Genomic DNA, 22,396 nt, shown 5'->3' with positions numbered 1-22,396 from the left:
GTCTGTCTACGCCGGGATCCTGAGTCGTGGCGGTGCCTGTTGCTGTGGTCCTGAGTCCTGGATCCTGAGTCCTGGATCCTGAGTCCTGGCTGAACCTGTCACTGTGGTCCTGCCTGATTCTCATCATACTACTTCTCTGATGGCTCCCACAGGATTGTTGAGATCCATCTAGATCCATCTTCTTCTTATTTATAGACACATGCATTTTCAAGCATCCTCTGCTGCTCTCCTCGAGGTTTCTTCCATTATCCCCCATTAACTGGGGGGTTTCTTTGGGGGGTTGTATTCATATTCTGTACAAACTGTAAAGTCCACTGAGACAACTGTAATGTGATATTGGGCTATAGAAATAAACTATGATTGATTGATTGAGATAATGTACCTGATATCAGAGATAATGTGACACTTGGACTGCACACAGGTGTACTTTATTCAACTCATAATTGAACTCTGAAGGTCATTGTTGGGGCTACATAGCAAAGGGTGTGAATGCATCGGCACACACTGCTTTTCAGTTTTTATATATTTGTAAAACAAGTTTATGTTCTACTACTGTGGGGATACATAAAAGAAAAAGAAAAGCACCAAGGGGGGTAAACTCTTTTGCAAGGTACTGTAAGTCATTTTGTATTGAATTCCTAGATATGAGTTTAAATATATTCAAGCCTTCTACATATTACCATCTTAAACGTCCTTCTCATGCTAGAAAACATTTAGGTAGGTCACATATCTCTCCTGGTGTCAGATCCTTATCTCTACATAGAGTCACAAGACAAAGACGCAAAGAGCTGTCGCATTCAGACTGCCCCAGTGTTTTGCTGCCATGCAAGGCCAGGAATGCTAGGAATGTGTTGACTAGGATCAGTGGCGGCTCCAGAGTATTTGTGTTGGGTAATCTATGGTAGGGCTAACCCATACAGTGGTGGGGCTCAAGTCAGTATTTGCAATGTAATTACATACACGCTATATCGCTCCCTTGACAGTGAAACGCCACGCGTGAGGTTTAGATTATTTCCCTGTCTCAATCCAAATTGAACTGTATGAAATAAAAAGGCACATTTGTCTTGTAGTAAATAAAAAGGGCGACCTGAAGCCAATCCTGCAATTTCCCCACAAGTGAAAGAGTTGACATGCTGAAAACCCAACCCCTGCAGGGGGGTCTGGGGGGATTCTCCCCCAGGAGATTTTTTGAAATACTAACATAAAATACACATTCTGGTACTCTCTTGAGAAGAAAAATAAATAAATCTATTACTACACATTTAAAAAAATGAATGCCATTTTTGTTTTTTGTTACTTTGTTCTGAAAGCTGAACCTGCTCCTCCTCTCAGAGAAGAGGGAAGAGGCTGTGTGAATTACTTTACATTGTGGATAAGGGTGGATAGCCCCCATTGTTCTGTGTGTCAAAATGAAAGACAGTCCACACACCTATCAATCATCAAACCGTGGGGTCTTATTTCACGTAATGTTGTATCTATGTATATAGAGATGTACTACCGCTAAAGTATTCTCCGTTGGGACTTCCTGCACGCCGTTATCGTGATTCTGATTGGCCAGAAGACATTATCAAAGATGTTTTATTGGGAAGAAGATCACTATGTGACAAAAGTTTTCAAAACCGTTTCTAGTCTTCGGTATTTCCAGACAAGTGGCTACTGAAATCAATTTGACTAACTGCTGTCTGTGCAATTTACTCCGCGCGAGATGACGGACTTTATTTAGCTTACTTTAACATCATTTTTCATGGTGGGGCTAAGGTGGGGCTAAGCCATTTCTTGGTATGGCTGTAGCCTACCCCAGCCATACCCTGGCGCCGCCACTGACTAGGATTTGAGAACCAATTGAGCCGACTAATTTTTAGATTAAGTTAAATGCTTGCCTTGTTTAGGATAAACATCAAGAGAGAATGGCTGTGCTTCAGAATTGATGGTGGAACAATGTGACTGCACCTCTGTATTCACTTGTATTGTTCATACTCTCAACACCTTGTACAAGATCCAATAAACATCCAGACAACACATCAGTCTCTTATTGCTAAGCTCATTCAGATTTTCCATCACCATGATGAATGTTTTTCTCTGATGGGGTTTCAAAAGCCTCCACCTACCTGTCCGGTGCTGGCCTTGTCAGCCTCTGTCAGTTTGCCCAGCTCGGGGTGTTTGGCTTCCTTGCTTAGTTCCTGGTTACCCGTCTGAGACAGTTTGGACACACTGTCGACACTTTGACTACTACCAAAACACGAAGCAACATGTAAAAACATAGACCTTAAATAAGGCGAACAGTTAGTATATATAATGCTGAAATAAACGTTAAGTGTAAGTCTAATGATAGTGAGCCTTGTGCTCGATCTACATCAAAAATATTTTTCGTACTTTTCTGGTATTAAAATAATAATGCTAATGATGAAATCTCAATAACTTTCAGCTCCTCTTAAACAGGAGGTTATCGTCAGGCCGAATCAAGTCATTTACTTCAAGTTTGTAAGATTTGTAACACTTACAAAAAATAAGAGAAGGATAAGAATACCAAAACATTTCTTACATGAAGCCCATTCTTTACAATTCTATATTCTGAATAGAAAATGTATTTATTGCACTAAAAGGCATTGTGGGTGTGTATCCAAAGCCTGATAAATACTGTATGGTTTCTCTATGGTGTAGAGCTCCATTGTTGTTAAGTTTTACTCACCCAAGAAGAGCAGTAACAATGCCATTCTCTGCTCCTTTGGTTCCACTATTTGCCACAGGTTCTTAATGAGGCAGGAAACAAAACAATGTAATGCAACTAAACCAGAATATTTGGGAGGTTTACTTTAAAAACATATTGTTTTACAATTAGTAGTTTACCTTTAAAAAACAAACACCATATGCTCTTTTTTAAGTTACTGCAGTATATGGATTAACAGCGTATTTTAAACAAATCAGGTGTCCACCTACTACACTGACAAAAAGAAGAAAAACAGCATATACAGAGATACCAGCCGAAGCAAATACAAAGATACCAGGCCTACAGTATACCGTTTAAGTTTAATACATGAATTAAAATCATTAGCAGTATTTTTGTTTAGTTTATCTGGTTTCCTCCTACTGTAATACAAATAAATAAGATATTTAAGAAAAGAATGAAAGCAGCTATTCCATCCCCACCAAGTAAGACTCCTTTCACTGGGTGATGTGAGACTTGAAGTGTTGGGATGTATGTTTTTTTTTTCAAATATATTGTAAGATTGTAATCCCCAATTTTAATATGCCTTTTTTATGTAACTGAAAGGGAACAGTTACCATTTTCTTTATCCTGATTACGTAATCCCGTCACATGTAATCCATTACTCTTCAGGGCTGTGTGTATGCAGTATTTTTTATTTTTTTTTAGATGCTGCGTATCACAGTGCACTGAGATTTGTGACAAACTGTAAAGCATTAACCCATCACTGTACCCTGTATGCAAGGGCTGGTTTGCCTTCGCTAACTGTACGGAGGCTCAGTCACTGGTACATTTTTATATACAAAGCCATGTTAGGGAAACTTCCATCCTACATCTGCTCCCTGATCTCACGGCGAATTGTAAGTGGCTACTGCCTGAGATCGCATGCTGTGGTTTTATTAAATGTGCCAACTGCTAGGACTGTCTTAGGGAAGATAGCATTTAGATGCGCAGCTCCACTGTCCTGGAATAGTCTGCAATTAAAATGGAAACTGAGCAATCTGGTGCCACTAAATGTTTTTGAAGCTCGGTTGGATGCTACTCAATCGGAAGCTGTTGGTACCTGTTCATGTGGATAGTTATGTCAATTGTAATCCCTGAAATGATGCTGTATGATGTCCTTTTTGTTGTTCTGTTTATGTTTTTATGTTTCATGTGGAACCTACTTGAGCAGGTCTCCCTTGAAAAAGAGATCAATGATCTCAATGGGATACACCTGGATAAATAAAGGTTTGAAATGAAATGAAATGAATTTCTCACCATTGCTGTCAGTGTGTTCGACGGCAGCGTATGTTCGCAGAAACTCAGCAAAGGCTCCTTCTGTGGCCATGAGGTGCTGGTAGGAGCCCATCTCTGTGATCTGCCCCTCCACCAGGACCAGGATCAGGTCGGCCTGGGGCAGGTAGCTCAGTCCATGGGTCACCAGCACACGAGTCTGCACATATTTAACATGATTGTGTTTAAAAAAATGTAACTTGTATAATTTTTGTCTTACAATTTAATGCCTCCATAAACAATTGAAGCATTTCAGACTGAGGACTATGTATAAAAACTTAGAAAACAATGGCATTAGCAATACTTGCAACATCTATGTATGTATATATATATATATATATATATATCATATATATATCATATATATATATGTATGGAAATATATATATATATATATATATATATATATATATATTACAGAACAATGGTATAATCAACAGTAATACAAAAAGTTGAAGCCAACTCAAAAGCCCCACAAAACTTCATTATTATGGATAAAATATGCCTGTTTTTATCCACCTCCTCATTGTCTTTCCTCACCGCAATCCTGTGGGCGTCGTCCAGCTGCGTAGTAGTTGCTTACTTGGGGCGATAAAATAATCGCCCCTCTTGTATTAGTTTTGAGGACGCTGATTGGCTACATTTTATGACATATGTTCATATATTTAATCAACAATTGGCTAACCTGCTACAGAGACTTGCCTCCGAACTGAACTTCAGCCATACAGTATAGGAAAAGCATATATATATTGCGCAAATTATTATTTTTAATCATATTTTACAAATTTCTGGGTGCATTCCATATTTTAAACACACAAATATTGACAATTTATATAATTAATTATTATAATTATTATTAATAATCCCCACAATGCTTTGCGCACGGACCAATTTCCAAATCTTTGGCGGAAATAGCGCTCCATTTAAGGCAGGGCCTCGCATATGACGCACACCTGCACACCTGTTAGCCTGTTCCACAATTCTTTGTTTTCCGAGGCTAGGAAGGATTCTTGCCTCGCTTCTGAAGCAAGTGACTCGGAAGACATGTGCTACCAAGCAAGCGTCCCCGACATTGAGAAACACCCACAGAGTCAGCCCTTTTGGAACAGGGCTGAAACAGAGGAGTTTACGGGATGTCACAATGATCTGTTTGGTGTTTCAGCCAAACACTTCAGAGAGATGTTCTGTATATATCTGAGACCTGGAATATATTGTTGAAGAAGAGTATAATAGGGGATCTTTAACACTAGAACCACCAGAGGTCGCTGTATACCTAAAACCGCCAACGGGTCAAATTGACCCGCTATTGATTTGATGTAGAACAGTGAGTTTTGATCGCACAGGGATGAAACTTATACCAATAGAATCTGTGGACTCTCAGCTTTTCATATTATATAGTTTGTGCAGACAGCATGAAGTATAAAATATCGCTACCAGTGCTGATTTAAACGCTTGGTGTTAGACTTGTGTTTTGTTTAGGTACAAATCTCTCTATCTCTCTCTCTATCTATCTATAACTATCTATCGATCTATCTATAACTATCTATCGATCTATCTATAACTATCTATCGGTCTATCTCTCTCTATCTATCTATCTCTCTCTCAATCTATCTCTCTACAGATGGGGCATCTTATTTCAGACTCCAGCATACAGCTTCCTGCCTACTACCAGCCAGTTACCTGCCTAAGACCTGCCAAAGACCAGTATCTGGGAATGTTAAGCCCTCCCACTATTTTGCAAGAGGGCGTTGCCAGATTTTCAATTTCAGGATTTAACCAGGAGATGGCGTTATATATTAAATAACTATGGCCAAACTAAGACTTCGTTTTTCACAAGAGAAAATGCAGATATTATATAAAAAACTAAAGTTAAAATCTTGTTTTTAATGCCCAAAGAGCAATAAAAACACTTGTTAAAAAAATCCTGAGTGAGGCTTTCATAAATTGCATTTAGCTGACGCTTTTATCCAAAGCAACTTACTATTTAATAAATGATAAATGATTATTCATAACAAATATGAGTGATGTGTGATTATTATTCATGCTATATACTGATATAGGGCTAAGTAAGCAATCAATCCTGCAAATGAACCCTTAGTTGTTCAATATATTTATTCAGACAATGTGAGTAGAAATACAGAAATTCTGCTCCCACCTAAGGCCAACGTTGCAATATTACAACATTTCCCTAAAAACGTACCAAAACGTAAACATTTTTAAAACTCTTTCATTTCGGCTCCAGAGCAGTTAAATTGGGATTTGATATGTGGGGGGGTTCTGTTAGAAGGTGCGACGGGGGAGGGGGGAGAGAGTTAGACGCTCGTGAATTGTCAACGGGGGGGGGGGCCTCTCTGCACGGAGGAGCCGCGGAGAAGAGACACACGTTCACTAAGCCGAATCACAGTGATCTGCTATTTTAAAGTAAATTCAACACATATCGACCCTAAATATAGCATATATTAAGAACGAGAAAGTGTTAACATTGTTATTTGTAAACATATGACAAATGTGCGAGGGTGATGACATCAGAGCATCGTCCTATGGGCTTAGCCCCGGACAGGTACAACAGGTATTCACTCAGAGGGGGGTAGGTACCCATTTACATGTCAAAAATCAACATACAGTACTTCCTCCACAAAAGCAGCCTTCTGTTTATTCAACGTGGTGGGGGCCGAAGGAACCGGGCAGAGTTTTTCGCCGGTCAACGTGTGTGAAAGTTTAAATCTTCTTTATTGAGCTTTAAAACAAATGAATAACGACTATATATAATAATAAAATAAACACCGGCATTAAAAAAAAAGTCATGAAAGAGATAAGGAGGAGAAAAGGTTTAAGGAAGTAAGCAAGGAATACAGAATGTCGAAATCCTCTGTTTCACGCGATGTCGAACATTGAAAAGTCCTTATAAAATGATAGAATTTAAAAGAGTCTTGAAAAAGCATGGTGATGGCAATAAATGCATTAATGAATCCCCAAAATCTACAGAATACATTTAATTTAAGGGGAGCAGTTACTGAGAAGTATATAATGAGAACTGCTACCAATGGTGGCCTATTTAGTTTATTAAGAAATACATATTTTTAGCTATTCATTCGCAGAAGTGATCTATCTAAGTTCTATTCATATTCTTGACGGGAAGAGTTACGGGCCGTCTCCACAGCAGCGTTAAAAAATCTTGAAACGCTTCTGCCCATTCACTTTGAATGGGGTGACGTCACTTTCCCTCACTTTTCGCCGGAATGCATTGTGGGCAGGCGAGCGGAGATTCTCAGGATTTTCAAGATTCAAAGTTGAACAATGTTCAACTTTTGAAGCTGAGGTGGAAGCGGCAGCCAATCAAATCCCGTGTACGCAAATCTGGCAGTTCAAGCTCTAGCCAATCAAACGGCGTGTATGCTGGGAGAGACATACCGCAGATCATTTCCTCATATTCCAAAAAATGGAGGAGAAATTAGCGGTAGCGAATCAATCACCCGGTGCTTTATGACCAGACCTACCGGGATATAAACCGGAGGAGTCAGGCATGGAGGGAGGTGGCAGAGACAGTGGTAGGTTTTCGCCTGTTTTGGGGAGTTTATATCCAGTTTACTTCAGGCTTTTTTGCTTCGTATGTCCCGGGCGGGAGATTCATGTGATTGGTTGCTCGCAAAAAATCCTCAAGCTTCAGATACGCCCACCTCCAAGATTTTTTTAACGCTGCTGTGGAGACGGCCCGTTAGTATACAATAGGCTTTAAAAGCCTTCTCCAAATCAAACCAAGATATCTTGGGTCAGTCTTTTCTTCCAAAAAGTTTGTGACAAGATGTGAAGTTAACAGGTATTCACTCAGAGGGGGGTAGGTGAACCGGTTTTTCGCCGGTCAACGTGTGTGAAAGTTTAAATCTTCCTTATTGAGCTTTAAAACAAATGAATAACGACTATATATAATAATAAAATAAACACCGGCTGTTGTTATGCCTGCTGTAACGTTACATTACTCCGTTCTCCGCTTAAGTAATTATGCCGTTACAAGCTTCATAGTTGTATTTATCATCTAAATTTGCCGAAACAAGTTTAATATTCTGAAAGCCAAGACTTTGTTTATTTGAAATCAGATGAAAACAAACTGTAACGGACCCTGCCGTGTTATCTTGATATTTCCGGCACAGACCCTTTCATACCGGCAATGCGCGATAGAAACAACAGGAACTGCGACAGCATAAATATGCGAACACAAACCTACAGACTGCTGGAGAAGAGATATCACAGGGGGGGTTGGGACACACACACATTCCGATGGCCAATTAGTTTTAAACAAAGAGTAGGCTATATTCAACATAGGTGGGTGGGGGCTGGTGAACGGTATGGTCAATGTTTGTAAACACTGTGACATTTTGACTTTATTTGATCATTTCAGTTAAAAACTAACGTTCATATTTCATATTACTGTTTTGCCTGGCTGGACCTGTAATTTACAGGAAAGGAGTGCATGCTACTAAAGAGACACGCTACCATGGAAACCAAACAATGGTGTTGCTGTATTGAAGTCCGAGTGGAAACAGTCATATTTGGAGCGGCCGTTATGTTAGAATGAAACAGTCAGGTCGTGACTCACAAAAAAAAAGTATTACTTCACTAACTGTAAGCTTGTCACTCAGAGTAACCTACACATTAGTACCAGACATACTGTACATTGTGGTGATTGACATTATTCACCCACGGATCTATGGGTTGGGGTATTGTTCCGCACGGACATTTTAGTGAACCAGACCAGCTGTTTCCGCCGGTCTTCGCTTCCCGGGCATGAAGTTGTTTACATGTGTGTTCAGATGCTAAATAAAAGTTTAGCTTGTACTTTTGATACCCCACCTCCGACTCCCGTCTCTCGGCACCACAACATCCAGTTTACTGTATCGAAGTTGATTTCACATGAGCGATGTCGAACATTGAAAAGTCCTTATAAAATTACATAAAACATGTTTTCTCTTAGCGGATGCATGTCAATTTAAATCAATACATACAACTATTTTTTAAATCAATAAAAACATTTTCTAAATCCATAAAAGCATTTCAATTAAGATTGGGAGTCATGTCGTTACTTTGTTGAGAATGTGGCCATGTAATAAACGGGATAATTTGCAGCGACTTGGTCATTGTGGGGAAAAATAACACCCATCCTGATCGTTTCAATGAAGTTGAATACAGAATATTCATATTTGTCAGTGATTTCATGTCAATTCGGCGAACATAAACATCAATGATCGTGGTGAAGATGATGATTAAATTAGGATTAAAAATCGGGAGAGCCGGCTCGTTCGTTTTTTTTCGACTAAACAACATTATTTTGTTAAATAACAACATGGTGATGTTTTGTAAATGATTACATGTCTTATTTAGCACAGACTATGATCCTATCCGTGACATATGGATCTTAACAAAGATCCGCTATACATTAGTACCAGACATACTGTACATCCAGTTTACTGTGTCGAAGTTGATTTCACATGACTCCAGTGTGGAACCCCACTGCACCCCCTGGTGGATCAATGATCCATTGCAGCTGGCTTCACAATAATTACATTTATTTATCACGGGGGCGGTATCAAGTCAGACTGGGGGCCGGCTCTTCATCACGGGCCGATCTCGGGCCGATCTTGGACCAATCACGACCCTCGCGTTTCAAACTGTCCAAAATAAAACGCTCCATCTGTATCTATATGGAACCGCAGTAGACAAAAGGCTTTGCTATAGCAACACGTCATGTTTACGCTGCATTTTCTATGAGGTAAATATTACCCGCTGGCGGATATAGGTATAAAAGGCAATTTTTTGGGCGATTTTTTCAATCTGACTTCATATTGACCATTTTTAACAACAGAGGGTGCTACATAACACCCTTTCAGGAAAAGTCACGGACTGGGAGACTTTAATATTTTATTGAAAAAAAGTTACATACAATCAAAAAACAGCTGTGGGTAAAATTGACCCGTTGGCGGTTCTAGTGTTAAAAAAGGGAGAATTTTATGAAAAAAAATTTCTTTGGAACTTTGTGATGTAATTAAAGGCACATGTCTGTACTTCCTGTAGTTTTAAAGTTAAATTGAGATCTTTCATTTGGTGGACCATTTACACTTTGTATTGGTTCATCTGACCATGGCTTACTTACTGCCTATAACACATATCAGTTTGAACCATTAGCAATGATCAGCAGGAACGCATTGTGCTCTAGCTTGGTGAATCTAAAGATCATACACACCTTGTCCTTCAGCAGTCCCCGTGGGCCGATGACTTGATCAAAAATATGTTTTCCTACATGAGCGTCGACGGCAGACAGCGGGTCATCCAGCAGGTAGACAGCGCGGTCACAGTACAAGGCCCGGGCCAGGCTTACCCTCTGCTTCTGACCGCCAGACAGATTCACCCCCTGTACAGGAAACACACAGGGATAAAGCCAGAGATATAAACAAAGAAAAAGCTCTTTATAATAAAACAACAGGTGCCTTGTGTGATGTTTATGTGCGTTTTTCAACTGAATAGTAAGCATTTGAGAAAAAAAATGTCTCTGAAGTCTCTTGTAAAAGCGGCAAGATCATAGAGAGCATAATAATAATCAAAACAATAGAGAGAGAAGCATTCTGTCTCCGTGACTTTCCCAGCAACCAGATTCCATTCCCCTCTGCAGCCCTGAGTGGACGGCCAAAGGCACCAGCAAGCTATGGTATAGCTACATATTATAGATATGTACAGTGGAGGAAATAATTATTTGATCCCTTGCAGATTTTGTAAGTTGGCCCACTTACAAAGAAAAGAACAGTCTATATACTTTTAATGGTAGGTTTATACTAACAGTGAGAGTAAGAATATCAGAAAGAAAATCCAGAAATGGACATTATATGAAAGATACAAATTGATTTGCATTTAACTGTGAAATAAGTATTTGATCCCCTTGCAGAACATGTGTTAGTACTTGATGGAGAAACCCTTGTTGGACACACAGAGGTCAGACACTTCTTGTAGCTGGTCTCCAGGTCTGTGCACAACTCAGGAAGGATGTTGGTCCACTCCTCTCTGAAGACCCTCTCCAAATCCTGCAGGTTTTGAGGCTGATGCTTGGCCTCTGGAAGCTTCAGCTCCCTCCACAGATGTTCTATGGGATTAAGGTCCGGAGACTGGCTAGGCCCCTCCATCACCTCAATGTGCTTCTTCTTTAGCCTCTCCTGTGTTGTCTTGGCCGTATGTTCAGGGTCATTGTCCTGCTGGAAGACCCCTCCATGACCCATTTTCAGTGTCCTGGCTGAGGGAAGGAGGCTATCGGCCAAGATGTTACGGTGCATGGCCCCGTACATCCTCTCCTCGGTGCAGGGAAGCCGTCCTGTCCCCTGAGCAGAGAAACACCCCCAAAGCAGAATGTTTCCACCTCCATGCCTGACGGTGGGGGGGGATGGTGTTCTGGGGTTATAGTCAGCATTTCTCTTCCTCCAAACACGGTGTGTCGAGTTGCTGCCAAAGATCTCGTTGGTCTCATCTGATCTCATCACCTTCTCCCAAGCCTTCTCTGAATCATAGGTTTAAGGTTAAGGTCAGGTGAGGAAGGGTTAAGGTTAAGGTCAGGTGACGATCACCTTTTGTTACAGCAGCAACCACAGACTCTGTTCAGAGAGTTGTTTCCTTCACCGTAAATCTCCCTTTAAGAAGGGCCCACAAGTTCTCTATAGAGTTTAGGTCAGGTGAGGAAGAGTTTAGGTCAGGTGAGGAAGGGTTTAGGTCAGGTGAGGAAGGGTTTAGGTCAGGTGAGGAAGGGTTAAGGTCAGGTGAGGAAGGGTTAAGGTCAGGTGAGGAAGGGTTTAGGTCAGGTGAGGAAGGGTTAAGGTCAGGTGAGGAAGGGTTTAGGTCAGGTGAGGAAGGGTTAAGGTCAGGTGAGGAAGGGTTAAGGTCAGGTGAGGAAGGGTTTAGGTCAGGTGAGGACGGGTTTAGGTCGGGTGAGGAAGGGTTTAGGTCAGGTGAGGAAGGGTTAAGGTCAGGTGAGGAAGGGTTAAGGTCAGGTGAGGAAGGGTTTAGGTCAGGTGAGGAAGGGTTTGGGTCAGATTAGGAAGGGTTTAGGTCAGGTGAGGACGGGTTTAGGTCGGGTGAGGAAGGGTTTAGGTCAGGTGAGGACGGGTTTAGGTCGGGTGAGGAAGGGTTAAGGTCAGGTGAGGAAGGGTTAAGGTCAGGTGAGGAAGGGTTTAGGTCAGGTGATTAAGGGTTTAGGTCAGGTGAGAAAGGGTTTAGGTCAGGTGAGGAAGGGTTTAGGTCAGGTGAGGAAGGGTTAAGGTCAGGTGAGGAAGGGTTTAGGTCAGGTGAGGAAGGGTTAAGGTCAGGGGAGAAAGGGTTTAGGTCAGGTGAGGAAGGGTTAAGGTCAGGTGAGAAAGGGTTTAGGTCAGGTGAGGGTTTAGGTCAGGTGATTAAGGGTTTAGGTCAGATGAGGAAGGGTTTAGGTCAGGTGAGGAAGGGTTTAGGTCAGATGAGGAAGGGTTTAGGTCGGGTGAGGAAGGGTTAAGGTCAGGTGAGGAAGGGTTAAGGTCAGGTGAGGAAGGGTTTAGGTCAGGTGATTAAGGGTTTAGGTCAGGTGAGGAAGGGTTAAGGTCAGGTGAGGAAGGGTTTAGGTCAGGTGAGGAAGGGTTTAGGTCAGGTGAGGGTTTAGGTCAGGTGATTAAGGGTTTAGGTCAGATGAGGAAGGGTTTAGGTCGGGTGAGGAAGGGTTAAGGTCAGGTGAGGAAGGGTTAAGGTCAGGTGAGGAAGGGTTTAGGTCAGGTGATTAAGGGTTTAGGTCAGGTGAGGAAGGGTTAAGGTCAGGTGAGGAAGGGTTTAGGTCAGGTGAGGAAGGGTTTAGGTCAGGTGAGGAAGGGTTTAGGTCAGGTGAGGAAGGGTTTAGGTCAGGTGAGGAAGGGTTAAGGTCAGGTGAGAAAGGGTTAAGGTCAGGTGAGGAAGGGTTTAGGTCAGGTGAGGAAGGGTTTAGGGTCAGGTGAGGAAGGGTTTAGGTCAGGTGAGGAAGGGTTTAGGTCAGGTGAGGAAGGGTTAAGGTCAGGTGAGGAAGGGTTTAGGTCAGGTGAGGAAGGGTTAAGGTCAGGTGAGAAAGGGTTAAGGTCAGGTGAGGAAGGGTTTAGGTCAGGTGAGGAAGGGTTAAGGTCAGGTGAGGAAGGGTTAAGGTCAGGTGAGAAAGGGTTAAGGTCAGGTGAGGAAGGGTTTAGGTCAGGTGAGGAAGGGTTAAGGTCAGGTGAGAAAGGGTTTAGGTCAGGTGAGGAAGGGTTTAGGTCAGGTGAGGAAGGGTTAAGGTCAGGTGAGAAAGGGTTTAGGTCAGGTGAGGAAGGGTTAAGGTCAGGTGAGGAAGGGTTTAGGTCAGATTAGGAAGGGTTAAGGTCAGGTGAGGAAGGGTTAAGGTCAGGTGAGGAAGGGTTTAGGTCAGATTAGGAAGGGTTTAGGTCAGGTGAGGAAGGGTTAAGGTCAGGTGAGGAAGGGTTTAGGTCAGGTGAGGAAGGGTTTAGGTCAGGTGAGGAAGGGTTTAGGTCAGGTGAGGAAGGGGGCCATGTCATTATTCGTTCCTCTTTAAGGCCTTTACTGGTTAACCACACAGTGGAGTACTTTGAAGCATGCGATGGAGCATTGTCCTTCAGAAAATCATGGTCTTCCTGAAAGATGCAGACTGTTTCCTGTACCAATGATGGAAGAAAGTGTCTTGTAAAAACTGGCAGCAGGTTTGGGAGTTGATTTTGAGTCCATCTTCAACCCAAAAAGGTCCAACTAGGTCCTCCTTAATAATACCAGCCCATACCAGAACCCCACCTCCACCTCGCTGGTGTCAGAGTTGAAGTGGAGCTCTGGGCCTGGTACTGATCCAGCCACGGGCCCATCCATCTGGTCCGTCAAGAGTCACCCTCATCTCATCAGTCCAGAAAACCTTCAGATGTTTCTTGGCCCAGTCTTGACGTTTGAACTCATGTGTCTTGTTCAGTGGTGGTTTCAGCCTTCCAACCCTTGGCCATGCCTCTGAACACCTGAGACTTCTGGGCCCTCCAGGTAGGTCACAGTTCTGGAATATGACGGCACTGGAGGATAATGGCTTCCTGGTGGCTTCACGTTTAATTCTTCTCAGATCTTTGGCAGTTTATTTGCGTCTTTTTGTCTCAACACGTTTCTTGTGACCCTGTTGACTATTTACAACAAAAGGTTTGATGGTTCTGTGATCAGACTAATATCTTAGTAATTTCAAGAGCTGCATCCCTCTGAAAGACTTTTCAAAAGTCAGTTAAATCTCTTTTTTGGCCCATTTTGACTGAGGAAAAGAAGCTGCCTAATAATTCTGCACACCTTGATATAGGGCAGGGGTGCCCAACCAGTCGATCGCGATCGACGGGGAGATTCCCAGTCGATCGCGAGATGTGTCTAAAAATAGAACAACAATATTCTGTTTTATCGTTAATGTCCTATAACATAATCTTCCTGTGCCAGAATAATGCACTTGAACGCATCAAAGCTTTGTGATTGGCGTGACCCCATGTATCGGGGCGTGGCTGGTGGGCATTGGGCACCAGTTAGCTGACGTTGTCCGTGGCAACAGGAGTGACAGTCCGCACACACACAAGACCACAATTATGGCAGAAGCAAAAAAGCCCAAAATATATAATTTTCACTCCGAGTGGGAGGATGATTATTTTTTTATCTATTCCAATTCAAAGTCCATCTGTCTCATCTGCAATGTGAGCGTGGCTTTATCAAAGAAGGGTCATTTAGGAGCGGCATTTCAAAACAGTGCACAAACGCTACGAGACGGAATTCCCTCCTAATTCTGCCCTACGCTCCCAAAAGGTGAGGGACCTGAAAGGACAGCTAAATGCACAGCAGTCCATTTTCACCAAGCCCAACAACAAGAGCAAGGCTGCTACCATAGCATCTTATCGTGTCAGCCACGTTCTTGCGAAACACATGAAGTCTTTCAAAGACGGCAAAGTTGTGAAAGAAGCATTCCTGGAGGCTGCCGACGCGCTTTTTGGGGACAGTAAAAATAACATCAGCATTTCAACAGGTTTTTGATATAATAAAAACTCAAGTTAGATACCGTTATTAATCTGTTAAGCACCAAGCCTGTTTTTCATGTTTCAGGCTTGAAAATGACATGCCCAAAACAAATGACTACAACTTAACTTCTAAAAGGGTTATATGAATAATTTATTTTATCAAAGCAAGGTTACATCTGTGAGTTGGATGTAGAAGTGTCAGAATCAATATAGATGTTTTTTATTTTAAAGAAAATTCAGATTTTACATAGTAAAAAACTGTAAATTATAGTGTCCGTCCAAAAATTCTTTTTTACTTATAGTGAAAACTACCCTTGGATGATGGGTTAGTAGACTAAAAGCTTTAGGAATCCAAAGTACAACATATAATAAGTACCCTGTATCAAGATTGATGCAAAACAAGTGACATTTTACCTTTTTAGAGAGGTTTAGCCAAAACCACTCCACCTCTGAGGTGATTTGGGTGAAAATGTTTTTTTTTCCATATCTCTGGTCCCCCTTGGTCGATTTTGATGGTTGACACCTCTTTCTGACCGTTAGAGCCAATAGAATCGAAGGGGGAGGCCCCCACACACACGTTGTAAAACAAAAAGGTGGGGGCTTTGCGCATGTAGTTTTGCACCAGAGTGAAGCGATCTCTCGCTCTGACATTTGGAAACGAAAAAGCAGTTTTATTGCTTATGGATTATCAGAAATAATTTCAAAGAGGACACAAACACATTGGATTAACCTATGGATTAACTGCAGCATCGTTTTTTTATCGTTTTAATGCCATTGAAGACCAGTTTTGACCAAGGTAAGCCATGTTAGCGTTTCTAGCTACCTAGCTCCACATGTTCTGATGTACGCTTTCGTTTATAGCGTCGCAAATGTTTATCACTGAGTGTTGAGGTGGGCACCCCCAGATTCTGTGTCTCCAGGAGATGCTAATCGATGGTTTGGCTGTGCATCTAGGATAAGTAATAAGGGAGTTATGAGTGAGTTTAGGTGCAGAGATAGGTTACATTTTCTTTGCTCGTGGCTAATTCAGAGGCTGAGTGTTAGCATTGTGGGTTTTTTTTTTTTTTTTTTTTTTTGAAAGTTAGCTGAGTTTCTTCCCGTTACATGGATATAAAACATTCATAGTTTATTAAATATTAAGATTCCTTAGACGTTGTTTCCTGCAAATTACGCGTTTATCCGCCCGGTACCGGGGGGGCGGTGCGTAACAGGTTAATCAGCTGTAAGTTTTAGTTTGTTTGAACTTATTAATTATAATTATTGTACAAAATGGTATAAGAATGCAAACATTAAGATCTGTTCTGTTTAAATTGATTATAGTCTATTATCAATTCAGGTTAAGAAACTAGTGTTGCTTGCATCCTATTTTAAAAGGCATTTCTTTTTATACTCTACTAAAATGCAACAAAAAAAGGGTTTGATTCTATTAATTTTGTCTTTTTTATTGCACTTTGTCAGCAGATTCCTGTGTAGCTTCAGATCTGAGTTGTCTTATTAGTAAGCCTAATTTATACTTTTGTAGCAACACTATTTTTATATAATGGCAAAGAAAGGGTTCAGAGTCTTTTCTTTTTTTCCTGTGTCATATGTGGCAGCACTGTTCAATGTTTCTTGAAAACATTACCCACTGTAGTTTGTGACGTGTGAATAAACTCCAACTCTGTATCAACAACACTGTTGTGTAACTTCAGTTAAATACTTGTATGTGTGTAGATTAGAAAGAGATAAGATAAAGGATCTGCAGTATTTTATGAAGTATTAATCGTACAAAGGTCAGTTTTATACAAGTAGAAGTGTGTATTTACCTGGTAGTCGGCTGTCAGTAATGGCTGCGCCTCTCTATTTGGACTGGTAGATCTCGGCAGACTGGCAACTTTAAAAGTAGCTCTCGGTTCAAAAAAGGTTTGGCACCCCTGATATAGGGTGTTGATCTCCTTAGGCCACACCCTCCCTCATTACACAAATACACATCAACTAATATGCTAAACTCCAATACGCATTCAAGTTCATACAGCTTGGAGATGGAAAATATGCATACAAATTATGATGTGGTCAAAATACTCACTTGCCTAATAATTGTGCACCCAGTGTAGATTACTTCATCTGCATTACTTGCAGGTGGTTTTGAAAGATAATCTTGCACTATTTTATTGTTTTTTTATTGTTTGATGTCTCATGTATATTTATGTTGCCTTGTTGGAGGAGCCTGGGACTTGAGATTTTAATTTTATAATACTACTATTACTGTGCATAGCACAATAAAGCTTTTGAATCTTTGAAAGTAATAATATAATGTCAACACTCACACACTACCTCTTGATCAAACCTCAGTGTAATGAATGCAGACCACTTTGACAGATCCAATGCATTTGTATCAGTCCGCAGATTACTGGACTCTGTGATCAAGAATTGATACCTTCTCTCCAATTTCTGTCTCGTCTCCAGCAGGGAGGATCTCAAGGTCAGGCTCAAGGGCACATGCCTCCACCACACGCTGATACCAGGCCTCTCTCCTCTCCTGTCCAAACATGATGTTGTCTTTCAGAGTGGAGTTCTGGATCCAGGCTTGCTGGGGAACGTAGGCCACTGAACCCTACAGGGCGACAAGCACAAGCATATGCATACACATTGATTATTTCATTGCATTCTGTAGTTGATAATGAGCACTCACGATGAACCGCTTTGTTTGAATGTTCCCAAAGCCCATTGGTGTGCAATCATGGGAACTTCTTTTACACAAAATTATCCTAGCCGGGCCATCGTATAGCTCCGTTGGCAGAGCGGACTGCCCATATGCTGGGGCTTGGTCCCTAAGCGGAGGACCCAGGTTTAAATCCGGGTCCTCCGTGCTGTCATCCCCTTTCATGGCAAAAGAAAATATCAAAAAATGATCCTAGCCAGTAGCCACCCATATTACAAACTCGTATGATCATTCATTTCATATAACCAGTTTAATCAACTTGAATCCGGTGAGCTGACCAAAAGTTTCAACAAAATTATGAAGGACAAGATAAATACCTAGCGCAACTCCAGCATGTCTCAAAACAATACTGCCTTAACTATGGTAACTGTACACAGATGGTAACAGCTGTAGCCTCAAAATTATTAGAAGAGATAACCTAAACTGCACAATGAAGAGCAAAACTTTTAGAAAATAATTAAATGGAGGTAAACTAGACATTACATTTTTGTCAAAAGAGGAGAACTACAATCAACATCAAATACTGCATTAGGTATGAAGATTCTGTATTCATGTTCTTGACCCTCATATGAAAATACCCAAAATGCTTTTCCCTCGGAGCAGCAGGAAGATAGCTCTAACTGCACACTGCTGCTGTATGTGTATTTAGTGTGAGAGAGCCACCTTCACAGCGACAGCTCCTTCCAGTTTGTCCATCTCTCCAAGCAGGGCGGAAAGCAGTGAGGACTTCCCTGAACCCACGTGTCCCACCACGGCCACCAGAGAGCCGTCTGGGATACACACATTCAGCCTGCAGACAGAGGATCAACTCCATTCATTATCAGGTTAAATACTTAATAGGAAAAAAGACATGCTAATCCAACAAGTGCTGTTTGGAAATGTTCATAAACCATTCATCATTTTCTTTTGCTTCTTTGTGCGATATGCTGGATGGCAAAAAACGGTAGAATACATCAGTTGCCTCTATTTTGTAAGGTAAAGTGGCCCTATTATGCTTCTTGTGGGTTTTCCCAAGTTCCCTCCAGAAGGAGTTTCGATTTAAGATGGACATTAAACTAAATAGTGAACCTAAGCCTGTATTTTAAACATGACATTTCTGTCGTTAAAAATGTTCCCCATATGTGTGAATACAATGAACAAATATGTGGCAAGATGGCGCATGCCTCTTAAGTGTTGGTGGCTCAGCTCTGGACCAGCTGAAAACTCCGTCCACTATGGAGATACTGTATGGGGCTGCATAGAAGAGAGAAGAGGTGCATCAATATACTGTACATGAAATGCAATACTGAGAGAAAAATTGAGAGAAAATAATAATAAGAAGAAGCAGAAGAAACTGACAGCCTGCTACTGATGTGTGCTCCACACTGTCCTCCTGCAGCTCCTCATGTGACAGAAACACTCTCAGCCGCTTCAAGGACACACTGGCCTGTAGATGGAGAAAAAAACGGTTTTACCAGTAAACACCAGGGGCCTGATGCATCAAACTCTGTACCATTAAAACACTACCACCATTAAAGTGTGTGAGCGTGATTGACCAGGTGAATGGAGGCACACAAACCTGCACCATACTACTGATGACCATTGGAAGCATGTTGAGAGGAAACCGCAGGATGTTGAAGAGTGCCAGAGACACAAACGCCTTCTGAGCATCGAGCACGTTATGTTCGTCAATCAGCACGTACACAGTGAAAGTGGACAGGGCAACCTGAGTTTATATTTGCAGAAAATGGTAAAAGGTTAAGTTATTTTCCATACAAATATTATTATACAAATACTCTGTGTCTGTACTAGCTAACAAGATGAGGCCATGTCTAGCTGTTTAGATGTCTGACTCCGTGTTAGACTCACCAGGAAAGGTGCACAGATCCAGGTAAACGTGGACACGGCCCCAAGGTAAGCAGCCTTCTTCAGGACGCGCAGCTCACTCTCCCGGATTTCTGAAACCTTGTCTTTGAAAGCCAGCTCCCAGGCATACAGCTTCAGCACCTTGATGCCATTGAGCATCTCATTCATGAGCTTAATGCGACTGTCTTTACTTTTCATCTGAGCCACCTGTTCAACAAACACAACCTCAATGCTACAAACTGACACGAATGATCCTGGAGGACCTCTCTGTGTGTTACATCACATTGGATATGTCTTCATTGTCACTGAACACATGACATAACATGACACATTTTTACAAAATTATTTGTGTGCATTGTGTTTGTGGAGAGTCCCACCTGGTAGGTTTTTGTCTTCATGGCGATGACAGCATTAACAGGAACCATCAGAACCATCACCGCCACTCCAGCTAGCACAGACGGACCCAGGTTCTGCACAGGAACCGATTAAAAAAAAAACTCATTAAGGAAGCATTTCCACTGATGTTAGCACTATTAGCACTAGTTTACATTAGAATAATGTTCAGTGGAAGCATTTCAGAAGGGGGCATTTTAATGCTCATGAACCGTGCCAAAACTTTCTGCATTTTTCAGGGCCTGCAGTTGCTTTCATTTTGATTTAACTTGGCACATGTTCAAATTCATTATTTTAAAAAAGTGTTTTAAAATAATGAGTCTATTGCATGATTGAGCTCAACTGCGCCACCTACAATATATAGCACTTGCAATGCATTGGTCCTACATGTATGCAATGTGGTAGGATTATTTAATGTGGAGACGACAAAAATATATTTTTGCGTGAGACCGTAAACACAAAAGGAAGTCAGACATTTCTTGAACAGTTGAGTGCAGTACTTTAATGAACTCTTACAGATTGTATATAAATTAACTAAATTGTCAGCTCAAAATGAAGACATCTACATGCAAATATTGATTCATAGTCATAGCGCCAGATTCTACGGGTTTTGTACCTCTCTGACCGCTTGCAGATTATGCAGATCAATCTGAAATCTGTTTTGGGATAAACCTTAAGAAGTGGATGATGCTTCAAAGTTAGGGTTGAGAGTTTTTGTTTAATGACTGGACTGTTGCACAGCAGCACATTGTAAAGGTCACCTATTATGCAAAATCCACTTTTTATACATCAACATGTGTCTCCTCTGTGTAAAGAGATTCTGAAAGTTTCAGGAAAAAAGATTCTCTCTCTTTTTGTCCTGATCCATTTCTATAAAAACCTGTCTGAAAATGAGCTGATCAGATTTTGGCCACTTTATGATGTCATAACGATGTTTTGGCTTGTGTAACCATTAGCCAATCACCAACCAAGGTAACCCCCCCCTCCTTATCACCTGAATCTCCTCCTAGAGCACCATTGTGTTCTTTTTGACCAAATATCTCTTAGAGGGGCGTGGGGAGAATCAGCACTTTTGAAACAGGGCTCAAACAGAGGAGTTTATGGGATGCTGCAATGATCTGTTTGGTATTTCGAGCCAAACACTTCAGAGATATGTTTTGTATATATCTGAGACCTATAATATATTGATACAAAACCGTATAATAGGGGACCTTTAAACACTGATCCTATCCTTTGTCATACTGTTCTCAGCAGGTTAACCAGATCAAGACCTTCACTTTGACAGACTGCGAAGATTTCACGTTTTCGTGGAATACCGTTCACTTGGTAACATCTTTTGACATGAAACAGGAACTTGGTGTTTAGGGTTGACTGAAAGTGCACAAAACTTGGCACACTCTCACAGTGCTAAACATAGTTATCTGATGAATGTTATTGTATTTGAGTATGGCAAGGGGGTTCATTAGCGCATCCTACAAAACGTTAACAAAGCAGCCCTCGCTGTACTTTTCAACTAGATGTACGATATATGCCTGGCTGCATAAGAACACACCAAAGAAATATCCTGTCCATTATTTGTCTTAAGTGTTTATCTTGGCAGTCCAAAATGTGCATGTGAGACTTCTTCTGAATGGAGCTGATGTTATTTATGTGACTTGTACCTGTGTGTAGTCCTACCTGCCAGAGGAAGTAGAGGGCCAGCACCACCTGCAGAGGGGCGGACCATATCATGTTGATGTAAGTGATTAGGTCCATGAAGCGCTGAGCATCCACTGACATCAGGTTGACGATCTCTCCCACCGTGGAGCTGCGGCGCGCTGCACTGCTGATAACTAAAGCCTGAAAGCGCAGACACAGGGGCGAGTTAGAGCCCCGTTGTAGAGTCACAACCCAAACCTGCACACACCTGAACAGGAGAATTATACAGCCATTTATGAAATCTGATTTACATCAACACGGTTCCACAAACACAGCTCTCTGGTTGAGTAAAGGCTTTCTGACTGATTCCAAAAGGAAAATTATGTTATTGTAAATAGTCATTCACTTGGAAGTTTGTACTCAAAATATTAAATTAAGTATTATATCAAGCAATAACCTATATTCTCTACCTCTGTCATATTTCCATAATTCAAAATAACATTCCATTTCCTTGTACCTTCCTGTAGACGGCTCCGATGATAGCAGTGCGCAGACGCATGCCTGAGACAAAACACACGTGAAAGTACTTCTGGAGGATGATGGACTGCACACAGGTACACATGAAGAGCAGGGCCGTATAGAAGAAGCCCCGCCAGACGGGGGCGCTGGAGTCGTTGACGAAGCGGATCAACAGCCTGCACGGGATCGAGGGAAGAAAGTCATCATTAGGTATAAGTTTACATTAAGTAAGCCGATTAAGCTAATAAATCGCACCTACAAATATCAAAGATGAAGAGAAATATTTTTAAA

The 22,396-nt window shown here is 41.5% G+C and overlaps 1 protein-coding gene across 4 annotated transcripts in view; it reads right to left on the bottom strand.

Moving 5' to 3' along the window:
- abcc1 (ATP-binding cassette, sub-family C (CFTR/MRP), member 1) overlaps window positions 1-22,396 on the bottom strand; it is a 67,853-nt gene that overhangs the window by 14,245 nt on the left and 31,212 nt on the right. For 3 of the 4 annotated variants that reach the window (XR_004554574.1, XM_034113648.1, XM_034113650.1), the window contains 13 exons: window positions 22,104-22,281; window positions 21,626-21,787; window positions 19,933-20,025; window positions 19,559-19,762; window positions 19,269-19,415; window positions 19,049-19,136; window positions 18,874-18,943; window positions 18,374-18,500; window positions 17,426-17,602; window positions 10,215-10,382; window positions 3,965-4,139; window positions 2,690-2,750; window positions 2,109-2,229 (listed from right to left, as the gene is read on the bottom strand). Coding sequence is in view for 3 of the 4 variants with exons in the window: in XM_034113648.1 (XP_033969539.1) it covers window positions 2,109-2,229; window positions 2,690-2,750; window positions 3,965-4,139; window positions 10,215-10,382; window positions 17,426-17,602; window positions 18,374-18,500; window positions 18,874-18,943; window positions 19,049-19,136; window positions 19,269-19,415; window positions 19,559-19,762; window positions 19,933-20,025; window positions 21,626-21,787; window positions 22,104-22,281 (1,771 nt within the window). In the remaining variant the exon portion in view is untranslated. The remainder of the gene's footprint in view (window positions 1-2,108; window positions 2,230-2,689; window positions 2,751-3,964; window positions 4,140-10,214; window positions 10,383-17,425; window positions 17,603-18,373; window positions 18,501-18,873; window positions 18,944-19,048; window positions 19,137-19,268; window positions 19,416-19,558; window positions 19,763-19,932; window positions 20,026-21,625; window positions 21,788-22,103; window positions 22,282-22,396) is intronic. The other variant, XM_034113649.1, reaches the window with a different exon arrangement.

The sequence above is a fragment of the Trematomus bernacchii genome, unplaced genomic scaffold (assembly GCF_902827165.1).
Source record: "Trematomus bernacchii unplaced genomic scaffold, fTreBer1.1, whole genome shotgun sequence".
In the NCBI taxonomy this organism is placed as follows: Eukaryota; Metazoa; Chordata; class Actinopteri; order Perciformes; family Nototheniidae; genus Trematomus; species Trematomus bernacchii.
Note: the sequence above shows the minus strand (reverse complement) of the source record. Positions and strands in the feature narration are given on the sequence as shown.